Here is a 19,907-nt window from a genome sequence, read left to right as displayed (position 1 = left end):
GGACAGGATATCTCAGTGGGATAGACAAAATCTTAAGTTTAATGATTCCAAGACCCAATTTCTACCCATCTCTATCAAAAACTCCTCACATTTCTCACCTCTCCTTTGATGGTTCTTTAATTCCACCTTTTGACTCAGTGAACATACTTGGCATTACTGTAATATTCACTCTCTCTTAGAAACCTCACATTATGGGAATAGCTAAGTCTGCCTCTAAGAAACTGGGTGTCCTGTTTAAATGTCAAAACTTGTCTTCTGAATTGTTGCTCCATTTATGCAAAGGATTGATTCGTCCTTGTGTGGAGAACTGCTCTCACATTTAGAGTGGTTGTACCTCTGTATCCTTACTTGGCAGAGACAAACGCGATCTGACTTATAAGATGTCCTTGGCTAACTTCCAAATTTGACCCCCTTGCCCTACTCTGTAATTCTGGTTCACTTTGCTTCTTCTTTAGGTATTACAGGTACACCACCAAATTTCTGGCAACTGATGGTTCAGCACCTCCTTTAGTCCGGACAAAATTACGTGAGGGAACTTCAAATTACTGCAGCCACCATACTAGTTTAGTGGGTGCCCACAGATGGTGTTGTGTGTAGGGCGCGCTTATTTACATTCTTTACACTGCACTGCACTGCACTTGGTGGTGATACTGCAATTCTGTGAGATTCTTAGCTTATTTTGCTTAAATTTAACCCAAACTATGGCTTCTAAGACATATGAGAGTGTCAGTCGTGGTGTCAAATGTAAACACCAGTCCATATCGATCCAAGAGGAAGTAGTGCTGTTGAAAAAAATGGACTGTGGTGTTTTGGTGCATAAGCTGTGTGACATCTACAGTACTGATTCATCAACTGTTTGTGATATAAAGAAGCAAAGGGAGAAGATATTGAAATTCTATGCAAACAGTGGTTCCAAGAAGCAAATGATAATTAGAAAAACTATGAAAATGGTAAGAGTACTGACCACAATCGAGTGATGATGGAATGGTTTTGACGGTGTCGGAGTGATGGAGTGGGCTTGTCAGGTAGCATGATAATGGACCAGGCTAAGTTGTTCCATAAAGAACTTACATTACAACATGAGTGTGACTATAGTGAAAGATGGCTTCAAAGATTCAAGAAGCGCCATGGAATTCCCATGAATAGAGTGTGCAGAGAAAAGCGGTCTGCAAACCACAAAATAGCTGCTGAGTATGTTGATGAATTTGCAAAACTTGTAGCTGACAAGCACCTCTGTCCTAAACAGGTGTATAATGCAGACGAAACTGCATTATTCTGGCGATGCACATCTAGGAAAACAGAAGACAAAGAAGACCCCACAGGATTGAAACTAGTGTACTATTGTATAAGTACCTGTATTTCATTTATTTATTATATTTATCCCTGGGGATAGGGGGGAAAGAATACTCCCCACGCATTCCTCACGTGTCGTAGAAGGCAACTAAAGGGGACGGGAGCAGGGGGCTAGAAACCCTCCCCTCCTTGTATTTCAACTTTCTAAAAGGGGAAACAGAAGAAGAAGTCACGCGGGGAGTGCTCATCCTCCTCGAAGGCTCACATTGGGGTGTCTAAATATGTGTGGATGTAACCAAGATGAGAAAAAAGGAGAGATAGGTAGTATGTTTGAGGAAAGGAACCTGGATGTTTTGGCTCTGAGTGAAACGAAGCTCAAGGGTAAAGGGGAAGAGTGGTTTGGGAATGTCTTGGGAGTAAAGTCAGGGGTTAGTGAGAGGACAAGAGCAAGGGAAGGAGTAGCATTACTCCTGAAACAGAAGTTGTGGGAGTATGTGATAGAGTGTAAGAAAGTCAACTATAGATTGATATGGGTAAAACTGAAAACTGATGGAGAGAGATGGGTGATTATTGGTGCATATGCACCTGGGTATGAGAAGAAAGATCATGAGAGGCAAGTGTTTTGGGAGCAGCTGAACGAGTGTGTTAGTAGTTTTGATGCACGAGACCGGGTTATAGTGATGGGTGATTTGAATGCAAAGGTGAGTAATATGGCAGTTGAGGGAATAATTAGTATACATGGGGTGTTCAGTGTTGTAAATGGAAATGGTGAAGAGCTTGTAGATTTATGTGCTGAAAAAGGACTGGTGATTGGGAATACCTGGTTTAAAAAGAGAGATATACATAAGTATACGTATGTAAGTAGGAGAGATGGCCAGAGAGTGTTAGTGGATTACGTCTTAATTGATAGGCGCGTGAAAGAGAGACTTTTGGATGTTAATGTGCTGAGAGGTGCAACTGGAGGGATGTCTGATCATTATCTTGTGGAGGCAAAGGTGAAGATTTGTAGAGGTTTTCAGAAAAGAAGAGAGAATGTTTGGGTGAAGAGAGTGGTGAGAGTAAGTGAGCTTGGGAAGGAGACTTGTGTGAGGAAGTACCAGGAAAAAGGTGAGAATAAAGGAGGTAAGGGGAGTGGGGAGGAATGGGATGTATTTAGGGAAGCAGTGATGGCTTGCGCAAAAGATGCTTGTGGCATGAGAAGCGTGGGAGGTGGGCAGATTAGAAAGGGTAGTGAGTGGTGGGATGAAGTAAGATTATTAGTGAAAGAGAAGAGAGAGGCATTTGGATGATTTTTGCAGGGAAATGATGCAAATGACTGGGAGATGTATAAAAGAAAGAGGCAGGAGGTCAAGAGAAAGGTGCAAGAGGTGAAAAAGAGGGCAAATGAGAGTTGGGGTGAGAGAGTATCATTAAATTTTAGGGAGAATAAAAAGATGTTTTGGAAGGAGGTAAATAAAGTGCGTAAGACAAGGGAGCAAATGGGAACATCAGTGAAGGGGGCTAATGGGGAGGTGATAAAAAGTAGTGGTGATGTGAGAAGGAGATGAAGTGAGTATTTTGAAGGTTTGTTGAATGTATTTGATGATAGAGTGGCAGATATAGGGTGTTTTGGTCGAGGTGGTGTGCAAAGTGAGAGGGTTAGGGAAAATGATTTGGTAAACAGAGAAGAGGTAGTAAAGCTTTGCAGAAGATGAAAGCCGGCAAGGCACTGGGTTTGGATGGTATTGCAGTGGAATTTATTAAAAAAGGGGATGACTGTATTGTTGACTGGTTGGTAAGGTTATTTAATGTATGTATGATTCATGGTGAGGTGCCTGAGGATTGGCAGAATGTATGCATAGTGCCATTGAACAAAGGCAAAGGGGATAAGAGTGAGTGCTCAAATTACAGAGGTATAAGTTTGTTGAGTATTCCTGGTAAATTATATGGGAGGGTATTGATTGAGAGGATGAAGGCATGTACAGAGCATCAGATTGGGGAAGAGCAGTGTGGTTTCAGAAGTGGTAGAGGATGTGTGGATCAGGTGTTTGCTTTGAGGAATGTATGTGAGAAATACTTAGAAAAAGCAAATGGATTTGTATGTAGCATTTATGGATGTGGAGAAGGCATATGATAGAGTTGATAGAGATGCTCTGTGGAAGGTATTAAGAATATATGGTGTGGGAGGCAAGTTGTTAGAAGCAGTGAAAAATTTTTATCAAGAATGTAAGGCATGTGTACGTGTAGGAAGAGAGGAAAGTGATTGGTTCTCAGTGAATGTAGGTTTGTGGCAGGGGTGTGTGATGTCTCCATGGTTGTTTAATCTGTTTATGGATGGGGTTGTTAGGGAGGTGAATGCAAGAGTTTTGGAAAGAGTGGCAAGTATGCAGTCCGTTGTGGATGAGAGAGCTTGGGAATTGAGTCGGTTGTTGTTCGCTGATGATACAGCACTGGTGGCAGATTCATGTGAGAAACTGCAGAAGCTGGTGACTGAGTTTGGTAAAGTGTGTGAAAGATGAAAGTTGAGAGTAAATGTGAATAAGAGTAAGGTTATTAGGTACAGTAGGGTTGAGGGTCAGGCCAATTGGAAGGTAAGTTTGAATGGAGAAAAACTGGAGGAAGGGAAGTGTTCTAGATATCTGGGAGTGGATTTGGCAGCGGATGGAACCATGGAAGTGGAAGTGAATCATAGGGTGGTGGAGGGGGCGAAAATTCTGGGAGCCTTGAAGAATGTGTGGAAGTCGAGAACATTATCTCGGAAAGCAAAAATGGGTATGTTTGAAGGAATAGTGGTTCCAACAATGTTGTATGGTTGCGAGGCGTGGGCTATGGATAGTTGTGCGCAGGAGGGTGGATGTGCTGGAAATGAGATGTTTGAGGACAATATGTGGTGTGAGGTGCTTTGATACATTAAGTAATAATAGGGTAAGAGAGATGTGTGGTAATAAAAAGAGTATGGTTGAGAGAGGAGAAGCGGTTGTTTTGAAATGGTTTGGTCACATGGAGAGAATGAGTGAGGAAAGATTGACCAAGAGGATATATGTGTCGGAGGTGGAGGGAACGAGGAGAAGTGGGAGACCAAATTGGAGGTGGAAAGATGAAGTGAAAAAGATTTTGAGTGATCGGGGCCTGAACATGCAGGAGGGTGAAAGGCATGCAAGGAATAGAGTATAATTGGAACGATGTGGTATACCGGGGTCGACGTGCTGTCAATGGATTGAATCAGGGCATGTGAAGCATCTGGGGTAAACCATGGAAAGTTTTGTGGGGCCTGGATGTGGAAAGGGAGCTGTGGTTTCGGTTGATTGTTACATGACAGCTAGAGTCTGAGTGTGAACAAATGGGGCCTTTGTTGTCTTTTCCTAGCGCTACCTCGCACACATGAGGGGGAGGGGGTTGTTATTCCATGTGTGGCGAGGTGGCGATGGGAATGAATAAAGGCAGACTATGAATTATGTACATGTGTGTATATGTATATGTCTGTGTGTATATATATATGTATATATTGAGATGTATAGGTATGTATATTTGCGTGTGTGGACGTGTATGTATATACATGTGTATATGGGTGGGTTGGGCCATTCTTTCGTCTGTTTCCTTGCGCTACCTTGTTAACACGGGAGACAGCGACAAAGCAAAATAAATAAAAATAAATAATTTAATATTTGTTTAATTCAAGTTTCTAGCCCTCCATGGTGTACCTCAGACAACTGGGAGATGTTTAATTAGTGGGTTAGAGGTGTGTTGATGAATTATTATTACATGACCACGGTTGGTCCAGCATAATAGTTAATCCGGCAAGGCTTTGGAACCAAGAGTGCCGGAAAATCAGTGGTGTACTGGTACTTTGGTTTTTGGTCCCAAGAGCTGGCTGCTTGTGTGCCCCTACCACTAGCTAGACCATGCAGTACTCATCAAGCTGTTGCATCACATGATTTTTGTGTGGCCATTGGCAACTCAAGGGTGGGCCATTTTGTTACCTGCTTCTTTCCATACATGTCAAGGCTTTGGGACTCTCTACCCTTTCAAGTCTTTCTCAATAACTGTGACCTGGCACAGTTCAAAGACAGGTCTTTCACTTCCTCCAAAACTTGTAAATATTTTATCTTGTCTATTCTTTTTCCATTTCATGATTCTCTTTATATTTCACTAAAGGCCCGGTTTTGACGTGGACCTTTTCCATCTGGAGCCTTCAATATGAAAAAAAATCATGGTTTCAGGGAAAGGTCATGTGTAACAAACCTTTTAGATTTTTACAAGAGAGTACGCTCTCTCTTAGACTAAAAGGAAGGCTGGGTGGATTGTTTGTATCTGGACTGTCAGGAAACATTTGACACTGTCTCATGGGAGGCTGATTAAGGAGCTGGATCACCAAGCTTATATATTCATTTGGTGCTTGAACACTTTGAATAGGATTCTATTATGAATGTGTTTCTAGAAACATTTGCTTTGGAACCGATATATATTAAGATTTTTACCATAGTAATTATAGATAGACATTTCATTCATTTCAAACTAAAATACAGTTTGATATCCATCCTAAATAGTATTGAGCATACACATGTAAAAAGACTGGCTTAGGATCCAGCTAGGTATAAGGCATGTACCTGTCTGCACCCATATGTATATTCATTTCTATCCCTGCTTGTGTCATGCTCTAAGAATATTTTCTGAATATTTCCATGAAGTAATTTATGAATGCCTAATTGCTTCCCTGTTTTTTCAGACTTCTCTCGCAATCAGTTGGTTTTTTGGACATCTTTATTTTGATGAGAAATGCATGAGCGGAGAGATCTGCCTTCTTTTGAACATTTGTGGAACAAGACTTTGTTTTAATGTCAGGAATGAATTACAGGTACACCACTGAATTTCCAGCAACTGATGGTTTGGCACCTCCTTTAGTCCAGACAAAATTACATGAGGGAACTTGAAATTACCATGGCCACCAGACTAGTTTACTGGGTGGCCACAGATGGTGTTGTGTGTAGGGCACACTTATTTGCATTCTTTACACTGCACTGCAATTGGTGGTGATATCACAATTCTGTGAGATTCTTAGCTTATTTTGCCTAAATTTAATCCTAGCTGTGGCTTCTAAGACACATGAGAGTGTCTGTTGTGGTGTCAAAAGTAAACACCAGTCCATATTGATCCTAGATAAAGTAGAACTGTTGAAAAAATGGACCGTGGTGCTTCAGTGCATAAGCTGTGCAGCATCTGCAGTATTGGTTCATCATCTGTTTATGATATAAAGAAGCAAAGGGAGAAAACATTGAAATTCTAAGCAGACAGCGATTCCAAGAAGCAGATGACAATAAGAAAAACTATGAAAGATGGTAAGAGTACTGAGCATGATAGAGTGATGATGGAATGGTTTCAACAGCATCAGAGTGATGGAGTGGAGTTGTCAGGTAGCATACTAATGGATCAGGCTAAGTTGCTCCATAAAGAACTTAAATTACAACATGAGCATGACTATAGTGAAAGATGGCTTCAAAGATTCAAGAAGCATCATGGAATTTCCATGAATAAAGTGTGCAGAAAGAAGCAGTCCACAAACCACAAAGGAGCTGCTGAGAATGTGGACGAATTTGCAAAATTCATAGCTGACAAGTACCTCAATCCTGACTAGGTGTATAATGCAGACAAAACTGCATTATTCTGGTGATGCACATGGGAGATGTATAATTAGTGGGTTAGAGGTCTGTTGATGAATTATTATTACGTGACCAAAATCGGTGGTGTACCTGTACTAATTTAGGAAAGTGGTTGCATTTTATCACTATTGATGGTAGAGCCTGTAGTCAAACACTGGGCCTCATTTGGTTATTTTTTTAGTAGTGGGGTTAGGTGATTACTTGTCAGAGGCTTTTTATTTTTCTGGTTGCATTACGTAAAGCCCCTTTGCCTTAGAGTTGATCACCTTTAACATTAGTTTTTTCCATTAAAGTACTAATATGATTGTGAAATATTTGCAGGTGATGCTGCTTCTTGAAGGGAAGGCTCATGTCTATGTCTTTGCAAGCCCTGGATGTAAGAAATGGGACACATGTGCTCCACAAGCTGTTTTAGAAGCTGCTGGAGGAACATTAACAGATATCAAGGGCACAGCTATCCCTTACCATGCCTCTGCTCCTCACAGGTGTGTCACTTGTGAGCTTTGTTTAGTATTATCTGTTTAGACATAGTGTTTAATCAGTAAGATCTTGAGAACTGCATCCTTCTATCTGAGTAAGTTCCAGTCATGTAATTAATCTTTGCAGTTTTACTAGTTCATATGGAAACAACAATCCTCAGACAAATTATTCCATACAGCTTTTAGCATAATGACGATAATCTGCTCTGTTATTGTTATTTTGAACAGGAACTCAAGTGGAGTGCTTGCTTCAGCAGCTGGACAGAACCATGATGCTTTTCTGGAGAAAATCCCTCAACATGTAAAAGATAATCTAAAAGCATAAGTTTTATATCCCAGTTGATCAGTGATCAGGGCATCCAGTGCAGAGCCATATACATGACTGAACAGCAATGCATTGTTTTTTGGTAATGATTCTTTTGATGTATTTTCTCATTTGATTATATGAAAATGATCTTCAATTTGGCATTTCATTTTTTTTCTAGTCCACACTCATAAATTTTTAAGTGCTGGCGCTACCTCGCTGTAGGGGGAGCTGTTTCCTGCGTGGCGGGGTATCGATGAGAATGGATGAAGGCAGCAAATATGAATGCATACACGTGTATATATGTATTTGTCTATGTATGTATATGTGCGTGTATGGGTGTTTATGTATATGCATATGTGTATATGAGTGGTTGGGTCATTCTTCGTCTGTTTCCTTGCGCTACCTTGCTGACACGGGAAACAGCAGTTAATTATAATAACAATAATGATAATAGTAATATATATACTTGGATAGGGTTGTGCGGAGGAGGGTGGATGTGTTGGAAATGAGATGTTTGAGGACACTATGTGATGAAGTGGTTTGATCGAGTAAATAATGAAAGGTTAAGAGAGATGTATGGTAATAAAAAGAGCACATGTGGTTGAAAGAGCAGAAGAGGGTGTATTAAAATGGTTTGGTCACATGGAGAGAATGAGTGAGGAAAGATTGACAAAGAGGATATATGTGTCAGAGGTGGAGGTCGTATGAATGTGCAATTTTCATAGAGCATATCAGCAATATGGTTAAACTGAAAGCGGACGGAGACAGATGGGTAATTATTGGTGCCTATGCACCTGGTCATGAGAGGAAAGATCATGAGAGGCAAGTGTTTTGGGAGCAGCTGATTGAGTTTGTTAGCAGCTTTGATGCAAGAAACCAGTTTATAGTGATGGGTGATTTAAATGCAAAGGTGAGTAATGTGGCAGTTGAGGGTATAATTGGTGTACATGGGGTGTTCAGTGCTGTAAATGCAAATGGTGAAGAGCTTGTAGATTTGTGTGCTGAAAAAGGACTGGCGATTGGGAATACTTGGTTTAAAAAGAGTTATACATAAGTATATGTATTTAAGTAGGAGAAATGGCCAGAGAGCATTATTGGATTACTTGTTAACTGATAGGTGTGTAAAAGAGAGACTTTTGGATGTTAATGTGCTGACAGGGGCAGCTAGAGGGATGTCTAATCATTATCTTGTGAAGGCGAAGGTAAAGATATGTAGAGGTTTTCAGAAAAGAAGAGAGAATGTTGGGGTGAAGAGAGTGGTGAAAATAAGTGAGCTTGGAAAGGAGACTTGTGTGAGGAGGTACCAGGAGAGATTGAGTGCAGAATGGCAAAAGGTGAGAGCAAATGATGTAAGGGGAGTGGGGGAGGAATGGAATGTATTTAGGGAAGCAGTGATGGCTTGCACAAAAGATGCTTAGACGATTTTTACAGGCAACTTGTGCAAATGACAGGGAGATGTATAAAAAAAATGGCAGGAGGTCAAGAGAAAGAGGTGAAAAAGAGAGCAAATGAGAGTTGGGTTGAGAGAGTATCATTAGATTTTAGAGAGAATGAAAAGGTGTTTTGGAAGGAGGTAAATAAAGTGCGTAAGACTAGAGAACAAATGAGAACATTGGTGAAGGCGGCAAATGGGGAGGTAATAACAAGTAGTTATGAAGTGAGGAGATAGAGTGAATATTTTGAGGGTTTGTTGAATGTATTTGGTGATAGAGTGGCAGATATAGGGTGTTTTGGTTGAGGTGGTTTGCAAATTGAGAGGGTCAGGGAGAATGGTTTGGTAAACAGAGAAGAGATAGTGAAAGCTTTGCAGAAGATGAAAGCCAGCAATGCTGTGGTTTTGGATGGTATTGCAGTAGAATTTATTGATAAAGGGATGACTCTGTTGTTAATTGGTTGGTAAGGATATTCAATGTATGTATGGTTCATGGTGAAGTGCCTGAGGATTGGCAGAATGCATGCATAGTGCCACTATACTAAGGCAAAGGGGATAAAGGTGAATGTTCAAATTACAGAGGTATAAGTTTCTTGAGTATTCCTTGGAAATTATATGGGAGGGTATTCACTAAGGGGGTAAAGGCATGTACAGAGCATCAGATTGGGGAGGAGCAGTGTGGTTTCAGAAGTGGTAGAGGATGTGTGGATCAAGTGTTTGCCTTAAAGAATGTACGTGAGAAATACTTAGAAAAACAGATTGATTTGAATGTAGCATTTATGCATCTGGAGAAGGCATATGATAGGGTTGATAGAGATGCTTTGTGGATGGTTTTAAGAGTATATGGTGCATCAGGGAGAATGGTTTGCTAAACAGAGAAGAGGTAGTGAAAGCTTTGCATATGAAAGCCAGCAAGGCTGCGGGTTTGGATGGTATTGCAGTAGAATTTATTAATAAAGGGATGACTGTTGTTAATTGGTTGGTAAGGATATTCAGTGCATGTATGGTTCATGGTGAAGTGCCTGAGGATTGGCAGAATGCATGCGTAGTGCCACTGTACAAAGACAAACGGGACAAAGATGAGTCCTCAAATTACAGAGGTATAAGTTTGTTGAGTATTCCTGGGAAATTATGTGGGAGGTTATTGATTGTGAGGGTGAAGGCATGTACAGAGCATCAGATTGAGGAAGAGCAGTGTGGTTTCAGAAGTGGTAGAGGATGTGTGGATCAGGTGTTTGCTTTGAAGAATGTATGTGAGAAATACTTAGAAAAGCAAATGGATTTGTATGTAGCATTTATGGATCTGGAAAGGCATATGATAGAGTTGATAGAGATGCTCTGTGGAAGGTATTAAGAATATATGGTGTTGGATGTAAGTTGCTAGAAGCATTGAAAAGTTTTTATCGAAGATGTAAGGCATGTGTACGTGTAGGAAGAGAGGAAAGTGATTGGTTCTCAGTTAGTGTTGGTTTGCGGCAGGGGTGCATGATGTCTCCATGATTGTTTAATTTGTTCATGGACGAGGTTGTTAGGGAGGTGAATGCAAGAGTTTTGGAAAGAGGGGCAAGTACGCGGTCTGTTGTGAAAGAGAGAGCTTGGGAAGTGAGTCAGTTGTTGTCCGCTGGATGATACAGCGCTGGTGGCTGATTCGGGCGAGAAACTGCAAAAGCTGGTGACTGAGTTTGGTAAAGTGTGTGAAAGAAGAAAGCTGAGAGTAAATGTGAATAAGAGCAAGGTTATTAGGTACAGTAGGGTTGAGGGACAAGTCAATTAGGAGGTAAGTTTGAATGGAGAAAAACTGGAGGAAGTGAAGTGTTTTGGATATCTGGGAGTGGATTTAGCAGCGGATGGAACCATGGAAGCAGAAGTGAATAATAGGGTGGGGGAGGGGGCGAAAGTTCTGGAAGCATTGAAAAATGTGTGGAAGTTGAGAACGTTATCTTGGAAAGCAAAAATGGGTATGTTTGAAGGAATAGTGGTTCCAACAATGTTATGTGGTTGCGAGGCGTGGGCTATAGATAGAGTTGTGCGAAGGAAGGTGGATGTACTGGAAATGAGATGTTTGAGGACAATATGTGGTGTGAGGTGGTTTGATTGAGTAAGTAATAAAAGGGTAAGAGAGATGTGTGGTAATCAAAAGAGTGTGGTTGAGAGAGCAGAAGAGTGTGTTTTGAAATGGTTTGGGCACATGGAGAGAATGAGTGAGGAAAGATTGACCAAGAGGATATATGTGTTGGAGGTGGAGGGAACGAGAAGTGGGAGACCAAATTGGAGGTGGAAAGATGGAGTGAAAAAGATTTTGAGTGATCGGGACCTGAACATGCAGGAGGGTGAAAGGCGGGCAAGGAATAGAGTGAATTGGATCGATGTGGTATACCGGGGTTGAAGTGCTGTCAGTGGATTGAATCAGGGCATGTGAAGCGTCTGGGGTGAACCATGGAAAGTTGTGTGGGGCCTGGATGTGGAAAGGGAGCTGTGGTTTCGGGCATTATTGCATGACAGCTAGAGACTGAGCGTGAACGAATGCGGCCTTTGTTGTCTTTTCCTAGCGCTACCTCGCACACATGAGGGGGGAGGGGGATGGTATTCCATGTGTGGCGAGGTGGCGATGGGAATGAATAAAGGCAGACAGTGTGAATTGTGTGCATGGGTATATATGTATGTGTCTGTGTGTGTATATATATGTGTACATTGAGATGTATAGGTATGTATATTTGCGTGTGTGGACATGTATGTATATACATGTGTATGGGGGTGGGTTGGGCCATTTCTTTTGTCTGTTTCCTTGCGCTACCTCGCAAATGCGGGAGACAGCGACAAAGCAAAATAGAAATAATAAAAAAATATATATGTATATATATATATATATATATATATATATATATATATATATATATATATATATATATTGACAAATAAGAGGATATATGTGTCAGAGGTGGAGGGAAAGAGGAAAGGTGGGAGATCAAATTGGAGAGATGGAGTGAAAAAGAGTTTGAGCAATCAGAGCCTGAACATACAGGAGGATGAAAGACATGCAAGGAATAGAGTGAATTGGAATAATGTAGTATACCGGAGTAACCATGCTGTCAGTGGATTGAACCAGGGAATATGAAGCGTTTGGAGTAAACCATTGAAAGTTTTGTGGGGCCTGGATGTGGAAACGGAGCTGTGGTTTCAGGGCGTTACATATAACAGCTACAGACATTGTGAATGGATGTGGACTTTGTTGTCTTTTCCTAGCACTATGTAGCGTGTAGCTGTTTTTCATGTGTGGTGGAGTGCAACACGAATGGATGAAGGCAGTAAGTATGTGTATATATGTATGTCTGTGTATGTATAGGTATGTATACATTGGAATGTATAGGTATGTATATGCACATGTATGAGCATTTATGTATATGTATGTGTATGTGGATGGGTTTAGACATTCTTTCGTCTGTTTCCTTGTGCTACCTCGGTAATGCGGAAGACAGCAACTAAGTATAATGAATAAATATATCTATGTATATATTGAAAAACAATTGAGAAAATTTTATTTTCTCAAAAATAGTTCAGGACAGAAGCCTCCTTTCAGCCTAAGGTGTACAGATTATGTGAATAGTATGCTAATTTTGTAGTATTCAAGAAGTTTCATGTAGGTACCAAATGTTATGCTGGTGGGAACTATTGAATTTAAAGATACTCTGAAGGAAAATACAGTAACTTGACATGTAAAAATTGTCATGAACTATGATAACCTTATGTACGGACATAATGTTAGCCAAGAAACAATATTTAGTTGCTATGCAAGCCTTATGTACAACAGCAGATTCACAAAGGACACTTTTTTTTTTCTTCTTCTAAAGTGATACATTCTCGCTCAAGATAGTGTGTGAAATACATGAAATTAAGATATGTAAATACATATAATCTTATCAGTATCCCACTCATTTTGAATCATTACACATGTGGCAAAAATAATTTCTACTTGTATGCAAAATTTGTTTGCCAGTTTTTATGATTTTGCTGTGTTCCAATGTTGATGAAACCTTGCAAAATTTAACAAAATGATCACATTCCTGTACACTGATGCACTGGAATTTATGAATTTATTTTTTCTTTGTCATCAATGTCACTTGCTTCTGAGTTTCCTATGATTGTGGTGTTCCAAATACAAAGATAGCTTCCCAGTAATGGATGAGTGTTTTTTATGGCTAACTCAATGCCTACCAATGTTTCAAGTGTTATAGCCAAGGGTATTCAGAGAAATGTTTTAGGTATATGTTTATACTTTTGATATTTTGGGTATTTATAAGGTTATCTTTAGATATATAAAACACTTTGATGGGGACCAGCAGAGAAAAGACTTCTGTCATCTTATACGTATTTGTCCCACTAGGTCATAAATCATAAGAACTTTGTTATTATACTCATGAGAAATTGATACATCATATTAGAATACTGAATGAGGAAACTGCAAGTTCACTACCAAAAATACAAAGCTACCATAAACACTAGAACATGGGACAATGATGTGTTTATGATATCATATACAGAAATCATGAGTGTGGGGAAGATATATCTTTATAGGCAAACTAACCCTCTTGGTGCACAGTTGGTTTTTATGGCCAAGTGAGAGTGAAAAAAAAAGCAAGATTATTTTTCTGCTTAAAAGTGCACAAAAAAGATATAAATAACCATTAATCTATATTCCTCTAGATTAAGAGTTAACAATTGCTAGAGTAGGAAAATGCTGACCAATCAAAAGTATGCAAAAAAAAAATTTAAATTCATTATTTTCAAGTTCACAAAAGATATCAAAAACATTTTTTTCCCATAAATTAACAGTTAAACATCCATAGTTTTGAAAAATCACATCAGTTGCTGGACCAGTCAAACATATATACACCATTCGGTTTGTAACTAATTTTTATTGCTTACCCCCTTTGCCCCTAAAAAGCATTTTTTTCTTTTCTTTCATATGTGAATCATTTCACAAAAGATTTCAAAATCATCATGTTTTTCATATGAATAAAGAGTTAACCATTCTTGGTTTAGGATACACATTATTTACGGAACTGGCCAATCCTAAGTACGTAGGAATAATTTGCCTTTTCCATTTATGATTAAGGGCACAAAAATATCAAGACCATTATTTTTCCTTGTGAATGAAGCATTCCTAGTTTGGGAAAACCAAGCTCTACTGGATGGGTCGTTCCTGAGTATGCCAAAAAAATCTCAAAATTTTTTTCCTGTGGACCTGTATGTACTAAACCACATACGGATATACATATACACAGACAGATGGACATGGAAGCACATGGATACTGACTGACACAGGCTTATGCAAACATACACACTCACCCATACACGCACAGACACGTCTTTTGCTTTTCTAAAAACTACTTGAAAAACATCTTTTACAAAAGTATGTGATGAATTTATGAGATCGAAGAGTTTCTAAACTAAAACAATTTTTTCTTATGACAGTAGGTTTTTTTTACCAAGAAAAAGAAAAGATACAAAGGAGGTAGTCCCATACCATGTGACCAACTGCAAGGAGAGGAGTTTCTTTGCCTTTCTCATATGTGTTTACCAGTTTTCAGATTATACATGGCACACTTCACAATAGTTTATACAAGATGTGACACATTTATCACAAACTATGTCTTAGTATACACACAAGTTTGCTTCACTACTTACATCTTATCACTAAGTTATGTTATTTTTTTTCACTGAATCAGTTTGCAGGTGAATTTACTTCACTGTTTACATTTCATCCATTTTTGTGTTCTTCATTTACACCTTATCTTAGACTTCTTACTAATTTACATCACTTTACATTGTATCACTGCCTTCTAACCACAAAAATATGTGCAATCCTTATTATGGGGTTGAAACAATCACAGGAGTTCCTGTCTTTTGTCCTATTTGACTTCCATCCTCCTCACATTCATCACTTGTTTACATCATACACTTCAATGTCACTTTCCTATCAGATCTATCAAGCCGAGACAACTTTTCCTGTTCATCTGATGATTCTTTTAACACTTGCTTTGTTTTAGAGGGTGTAAGTATTTTTTAGAATTTACACATGGTGGGCTTGCAGGAAAGGTGAAGTGATCCCAGAAGTTGGCATAACTTTCTACCATGATAGACAATGAACATTGAAGTGTATAGGCACTTCCTGTGACTTATTCCTTGTTTAGATTGTCATCAGTGAGCACTCCATAGAGTATCAAATGCCTGCAAATTTCAGCTTGCACTGGGAGAGGATGTTGCTACACTTGCCTTGATTGAGGACAGTAGAACTGAGATTGTTTAACTGTTAATTCCTTGTCTTCTGGTTACAGTCCAGGCTCTTTTTTGTCTGGTTTTGTTTTTGTATGTTATTCAATATGATTAGGGTTTACTGTTTAATCAGTTCAGATTAAATGAAATAGTAATTATTATTATTTACAAAGTGTTACAAAATATGAGTATTTTAATATAGTATTATAACTTATGAACACTTTAGTAATGTTGTGGGTTATAGATATACCAGAATATTGTGGGACCTTTTATATGAGCACCTGCAGGGGAATTTTGGTTATTAATGATATGCTTCCACATTTTTGGCATAATTATATAATAAACTTCATTACAAAATTAAAAAGCTGCTTTGTTTTCTTTTACTGCCTTTATCTCAGTTAGTTGTATGAAATGCATCAAGAGATCCCTCTTAGGCATCACTTTTCTTTTGATGAACAGATTACTATAACCTGTAGTAATCCACTGGTTGAATCTGGCAGTTAAGTAGTGTAAGCATTCCTGCTTATTGTGTAAGTTTCTAAAATTTTCCTTTCCCTCTTATCCCATACATTGTACAGTCACAATTTATGATGCTTGACAGCTGTAGATATGGTTTTGAATTTTGCAGCTGCATGTGTTATTTAGGTGTGAGGAAGAAAAGGGTCTTCAAATTTTTCTCCTAATAAGAATCTACAGATAACATTGAAAAACAGCATGTGATTCCATTCCTCCCCATTTTCTAAGTATGCCTCTCTAGTTTACTCATTATACATAATAATCATGAACTTGGCATTATAAGATACCAAATTAGTGACAAATTAGATAAATCATTATGCTTGAAAAGGTGGAGTTACTATAAAGATTAGATAAAGGAACTTCTGTAAAGACTTTGTGTGCGTGCTGTGAGATCAGACTGTCAACTGTGTGTGATTTAGGGGTCAGTTTCTGTTTTCCAGCATTTTCTGTGGTCTGGCAATGACCAGGTCCCTAGGTTGCCAGATTAAAGAGGTACAGCCTGGACTCCCCTCCTGTTTTGCTTTTCCAAAAGAAGAAACAGGGAAGGAGGCCAAGTGGGGATTTTTTTCTTTACTACCTCGCTAATGCGGGAAATGGCAGATATGCATGAAAAAGGCTTTCACCGTAATAACATGTAGAAGTTTTGTAGATGTTTCAGCATAAGTGCAAAAAAATTGAGAGTGAGGCCAGAGTGTCAAGTGAGTTGCCACTGCACTACTTTTATCATCCATTTTACCTGTGTTTAGATATTTATTAGTTAATTGATATGTTTTATCTTATACTGTTAATTGTTTCTTGATATAATCACTTTGACGTATCTGTAATTTTCTCTTAAGAGCAAATCTATAAGTTTTCAAAATTACCAACCACACTGCTCAAATACTCTGTTGTCAAAGTGAGTAAAGTGCTATCTACAGCTTTGCTGGAAAAATCTGCTGTCACAACTTGGTCAACTTTTGACACTGAAAGACTCATTGGCCTTAAAATTACTCTCCAAATGATCCAAAGACAGATCATCATCAAATGATTCAAGATTATGTACCTGGTCCTATAAGTACAGTCTAAAGTCACTTGGTTTCATTCCTAGAAAATGCATGAAAGTGAGCCTTCGTTGACATGGCTGGAGGATGACTGTGACTGGGGAGAAATTATTTTGCATTGCCAATTAGGGCTGCCACACAGCCTCAGAGTATGTCCTTGAAACTAGGATGTGAAACTGTGCAGCTATCTGTCTGATATCACTCATCTCACAAAAATATACCTCTTCAGGCATTGTGGTTAAGAGCCTGACAGGGGGATAAAACTTGAGGGCAAAAGAAATCACTCTTTTGTGGAAATACCTCACATAACCATTACATTCTTCAATTTTTTGTTGTGTATCATCCCAAAGAAGAAAAACATTATTTTTCTCATGGTAGTTCTTCTTATTACTTTTCATCTTTCTAACAGTTAGCACATACAACCTGCCCTTTAATATATTTGTTATTTATAATAATGATAATAATAATAATAATAATGATAATAATAATAATCATGTTTGAAGGAATAGTGGTTCCAACAATGTTGTATGGTTGCGAGGCGTGGGCTATGGATAGAGTTGTGCGCAGGAGGGTGGATGTGCTGGAAATGAGATGTTTGAGGACAATGTGTGGTGTGAGGTGGTTTGATCGAGTAAGTAATGTAAGGGTAAGAGAGATGTGTGGAAATAAAAAGAGCGTGGTTGAGAGAGCAGAAGAGGGTGTTTTGAAATGGTTTGGGCACATGGAGAGAATGAGTGAGGAAAGATTGACCAAGAGGATATATGTGTCGGAGGTGGAGGTAACGAGGAGAAGTGGGAGACCAAATTGGAGGTGGAAAGATGGAGTGAAAAAGATTTTGTGTGATCGGGGCCTGAACATGCAGGAGGGTGAAAGGAAGGCAAGGAATAGAGTGAATTGGATGGATGTGGTATACCGGGGTTGACGTGCTGTTAGTGGATTGAATCAGGGCATGTGAAGCGTCTGGGGTAAACCATGGAAAGTTGTGTGGGGCCTGGATGTGGAAAGGGAGCTGTGGTTTCGGGCATCATTGCATGGCAGCTAGAGACTGAGTGTGAACGAATGGGGCCTTTGTTATCTTTTCCTAGTGCTACCTCGCACACATGAGGGGGGAGGGGGATGGTATTCCATGTGTGGCGAGGTGGCGATGGGAGTGAATGGGGGCAGACAGTGTGAATTGTGTGCATGGGTATATATGTATGTGTCTGTGTATGTATATATATGTGTACATTGAGATGTATAGGTATGTATATTTGCATGTGTGGACATGTGTGTGTGTATACATTGTGTATGGGGGTGGGTTGGGCCATTTCTTTCGTCTGTTTCCTTGCGCTACCTCGCAAACGCGGGAGACAGCGACAAAGCAAAATAATATAAATAATGATAATAATAATAATTCTTTCTTTTTCAAACTATTCGCCATTTCCTGCATGAGCGAGGTAGCGTTAAGAACAGAGGACTGGGCCTTTGAGGGAATACCCTCACCTGGCCCAATTCTCTGTTACTTCTTTTGGAAAATTTAAAAAAAATGAGAGGGGAGGATTTCCAGCACCCCGCTCCCTCCCCTTTTAGTCGCCTTCTACGACACGCAGGGAATACGTGGGAAGTATTCTTTCTCCCCTATCCCCAGGGATAATATATATATATATTTTTTTTTTTTTTTTTGCTTTGTCGCTGTCTCCCGCGTTTGCGAGGTAGCGCAAGGAAACAGACGAAAGAAATGGCCCAACCCACCCCCATACACATGTATATACATACGTCCCCACATGCAAATACACATACCTACACAGCTTTCCATGGTTTACCCCAGACGCTTCACATGCCTTGATTCAATCCACTGACAGCACGTCAACCCCGGTATACCACATCGCTCCAATTCACTCTATTCCTTGCCCTCCTTTCACCCTCCTGCATGTTCAGGCCCCGATCACGCAAAATCTTTTTCACTCCATCTTTCCACCTCCAATTTGGTCTCCCTCTTCTCCTCGTTCCCTCCACCTCCGACACATATATTCTCTTGGTCAATCTTTCCTCACTCATTCTCTCCATGTGCCCGAACCATTTCAAAACACCCTCTTCTGCTCTCTCAACCACGCTCTTTTTATTTCCACACATCTCTCTTACCCTTACGTTACTTACTCGATCAAACCACCTCACACCACACATTGTCCTCAAACATCTCATTTCCAGCACATCTATCCTCCTGCGCACAACTCTATCCATAGCCCACGCCTCGCAACCATACAACATTGTTGGAACCACTATTCCTTCAAACATACCCATTTTTGCTTTCCGAGATAATGTTCTCGACTTCCACACATTCTTCAAGGCTCCCAGAATTTTCGCCCCCTCCCCCACCCTATGATCCACTTCCGATTCCATGGTTCCATCCGCTGCCAGATCCACTCCCAGATATCTAAAACACTTCACTTCCTCCAGTTTTTCTCCATTCAAACTCACCTCCCAATTGACTTGACCCTCAACCCTACTGTACCTAATAATATATATATATATATATATATATATATATATATATATATATATATATATATATATATGTATATATCCCTGGGGATAGGGGAGCAAGAATACTTCCCACGTATTCCCTGCGTGTCGTAGAAGGCGACTAAAAGGGGAGGGAGCGGGGGGCTGGAAATCCTCCCCTCTCTTTTTTTTTTTTTAATTTTCCAAAGGAAGGAACAGAGAATTGGGCCGGGTGAGGGTAGTCCCTCAGAGGCTCAGTCCTCTGTTCTTAACGCTACCTCGCTGATGCGGGAAATGGCGAATAGTTTGAAAGAAAAAGAAAAATATATGTATATATATATATATATATATATATATATATATATATAAGGCCCAGTCCTCTGTTGATAACGCTACCTCACTAATGCGGGAAATGGCGAATAGTACAAAAGAAAAGAAAAGAAATATATA

General features: G+C 39.6%; 1 protein-coding gene across 1 annotated transcript in view; it reads left to right on the top strand.

The window, feature by feature from the left end:
* LOC139749149 (3'(2'),5'-bisphosphate nucleotidase 1) overlaps window positions 1-9,048 on the top strand; it is a 349,490-nt gene extending 340,442 nt beyond the window's left edge. Inside the window, exons 8-9 of the mRNA XM_071662786.1 lie at window positions 7,251-7,414; window positions 7,637-9,048. Coding sequence (XP_071518887.1) covers window positions 7,251-7,414; window positions 7,637-7,733 — 261 coding nt within the window. The 3' untranslated portion in view covers window positions 7,734-9,048. The remainder of the gene's footprint in view (window positions 1-7,250; window positions 7,415-7,636) is intronic.
* The last annotated feature ends 10,859 nt before the right edge of the window (window positions 9,049-19,907 follow it).

Source organism: Panulirus ornatus, chromosome 6 (assembly GCF_036320965.1).
Source record: "Panulirus ornatus isolate Po-2019 chromosome 6, ASM3632096v1, whole genome shotgun sequence".
In the NCBI taxonomy this organism is placed as follows: domain Eukaryota; kingdom Metazoa; phylum Arthropoda; class Malacostraca; order Decapoda; family Palinuridae; genus Panulirus; species Panulirus ornatus.
The sequence above is the reverse complement of the archived record's forward strand: the minus strand, read 5'-3'. Positions and strand labels throughout refer to the sequence as shown.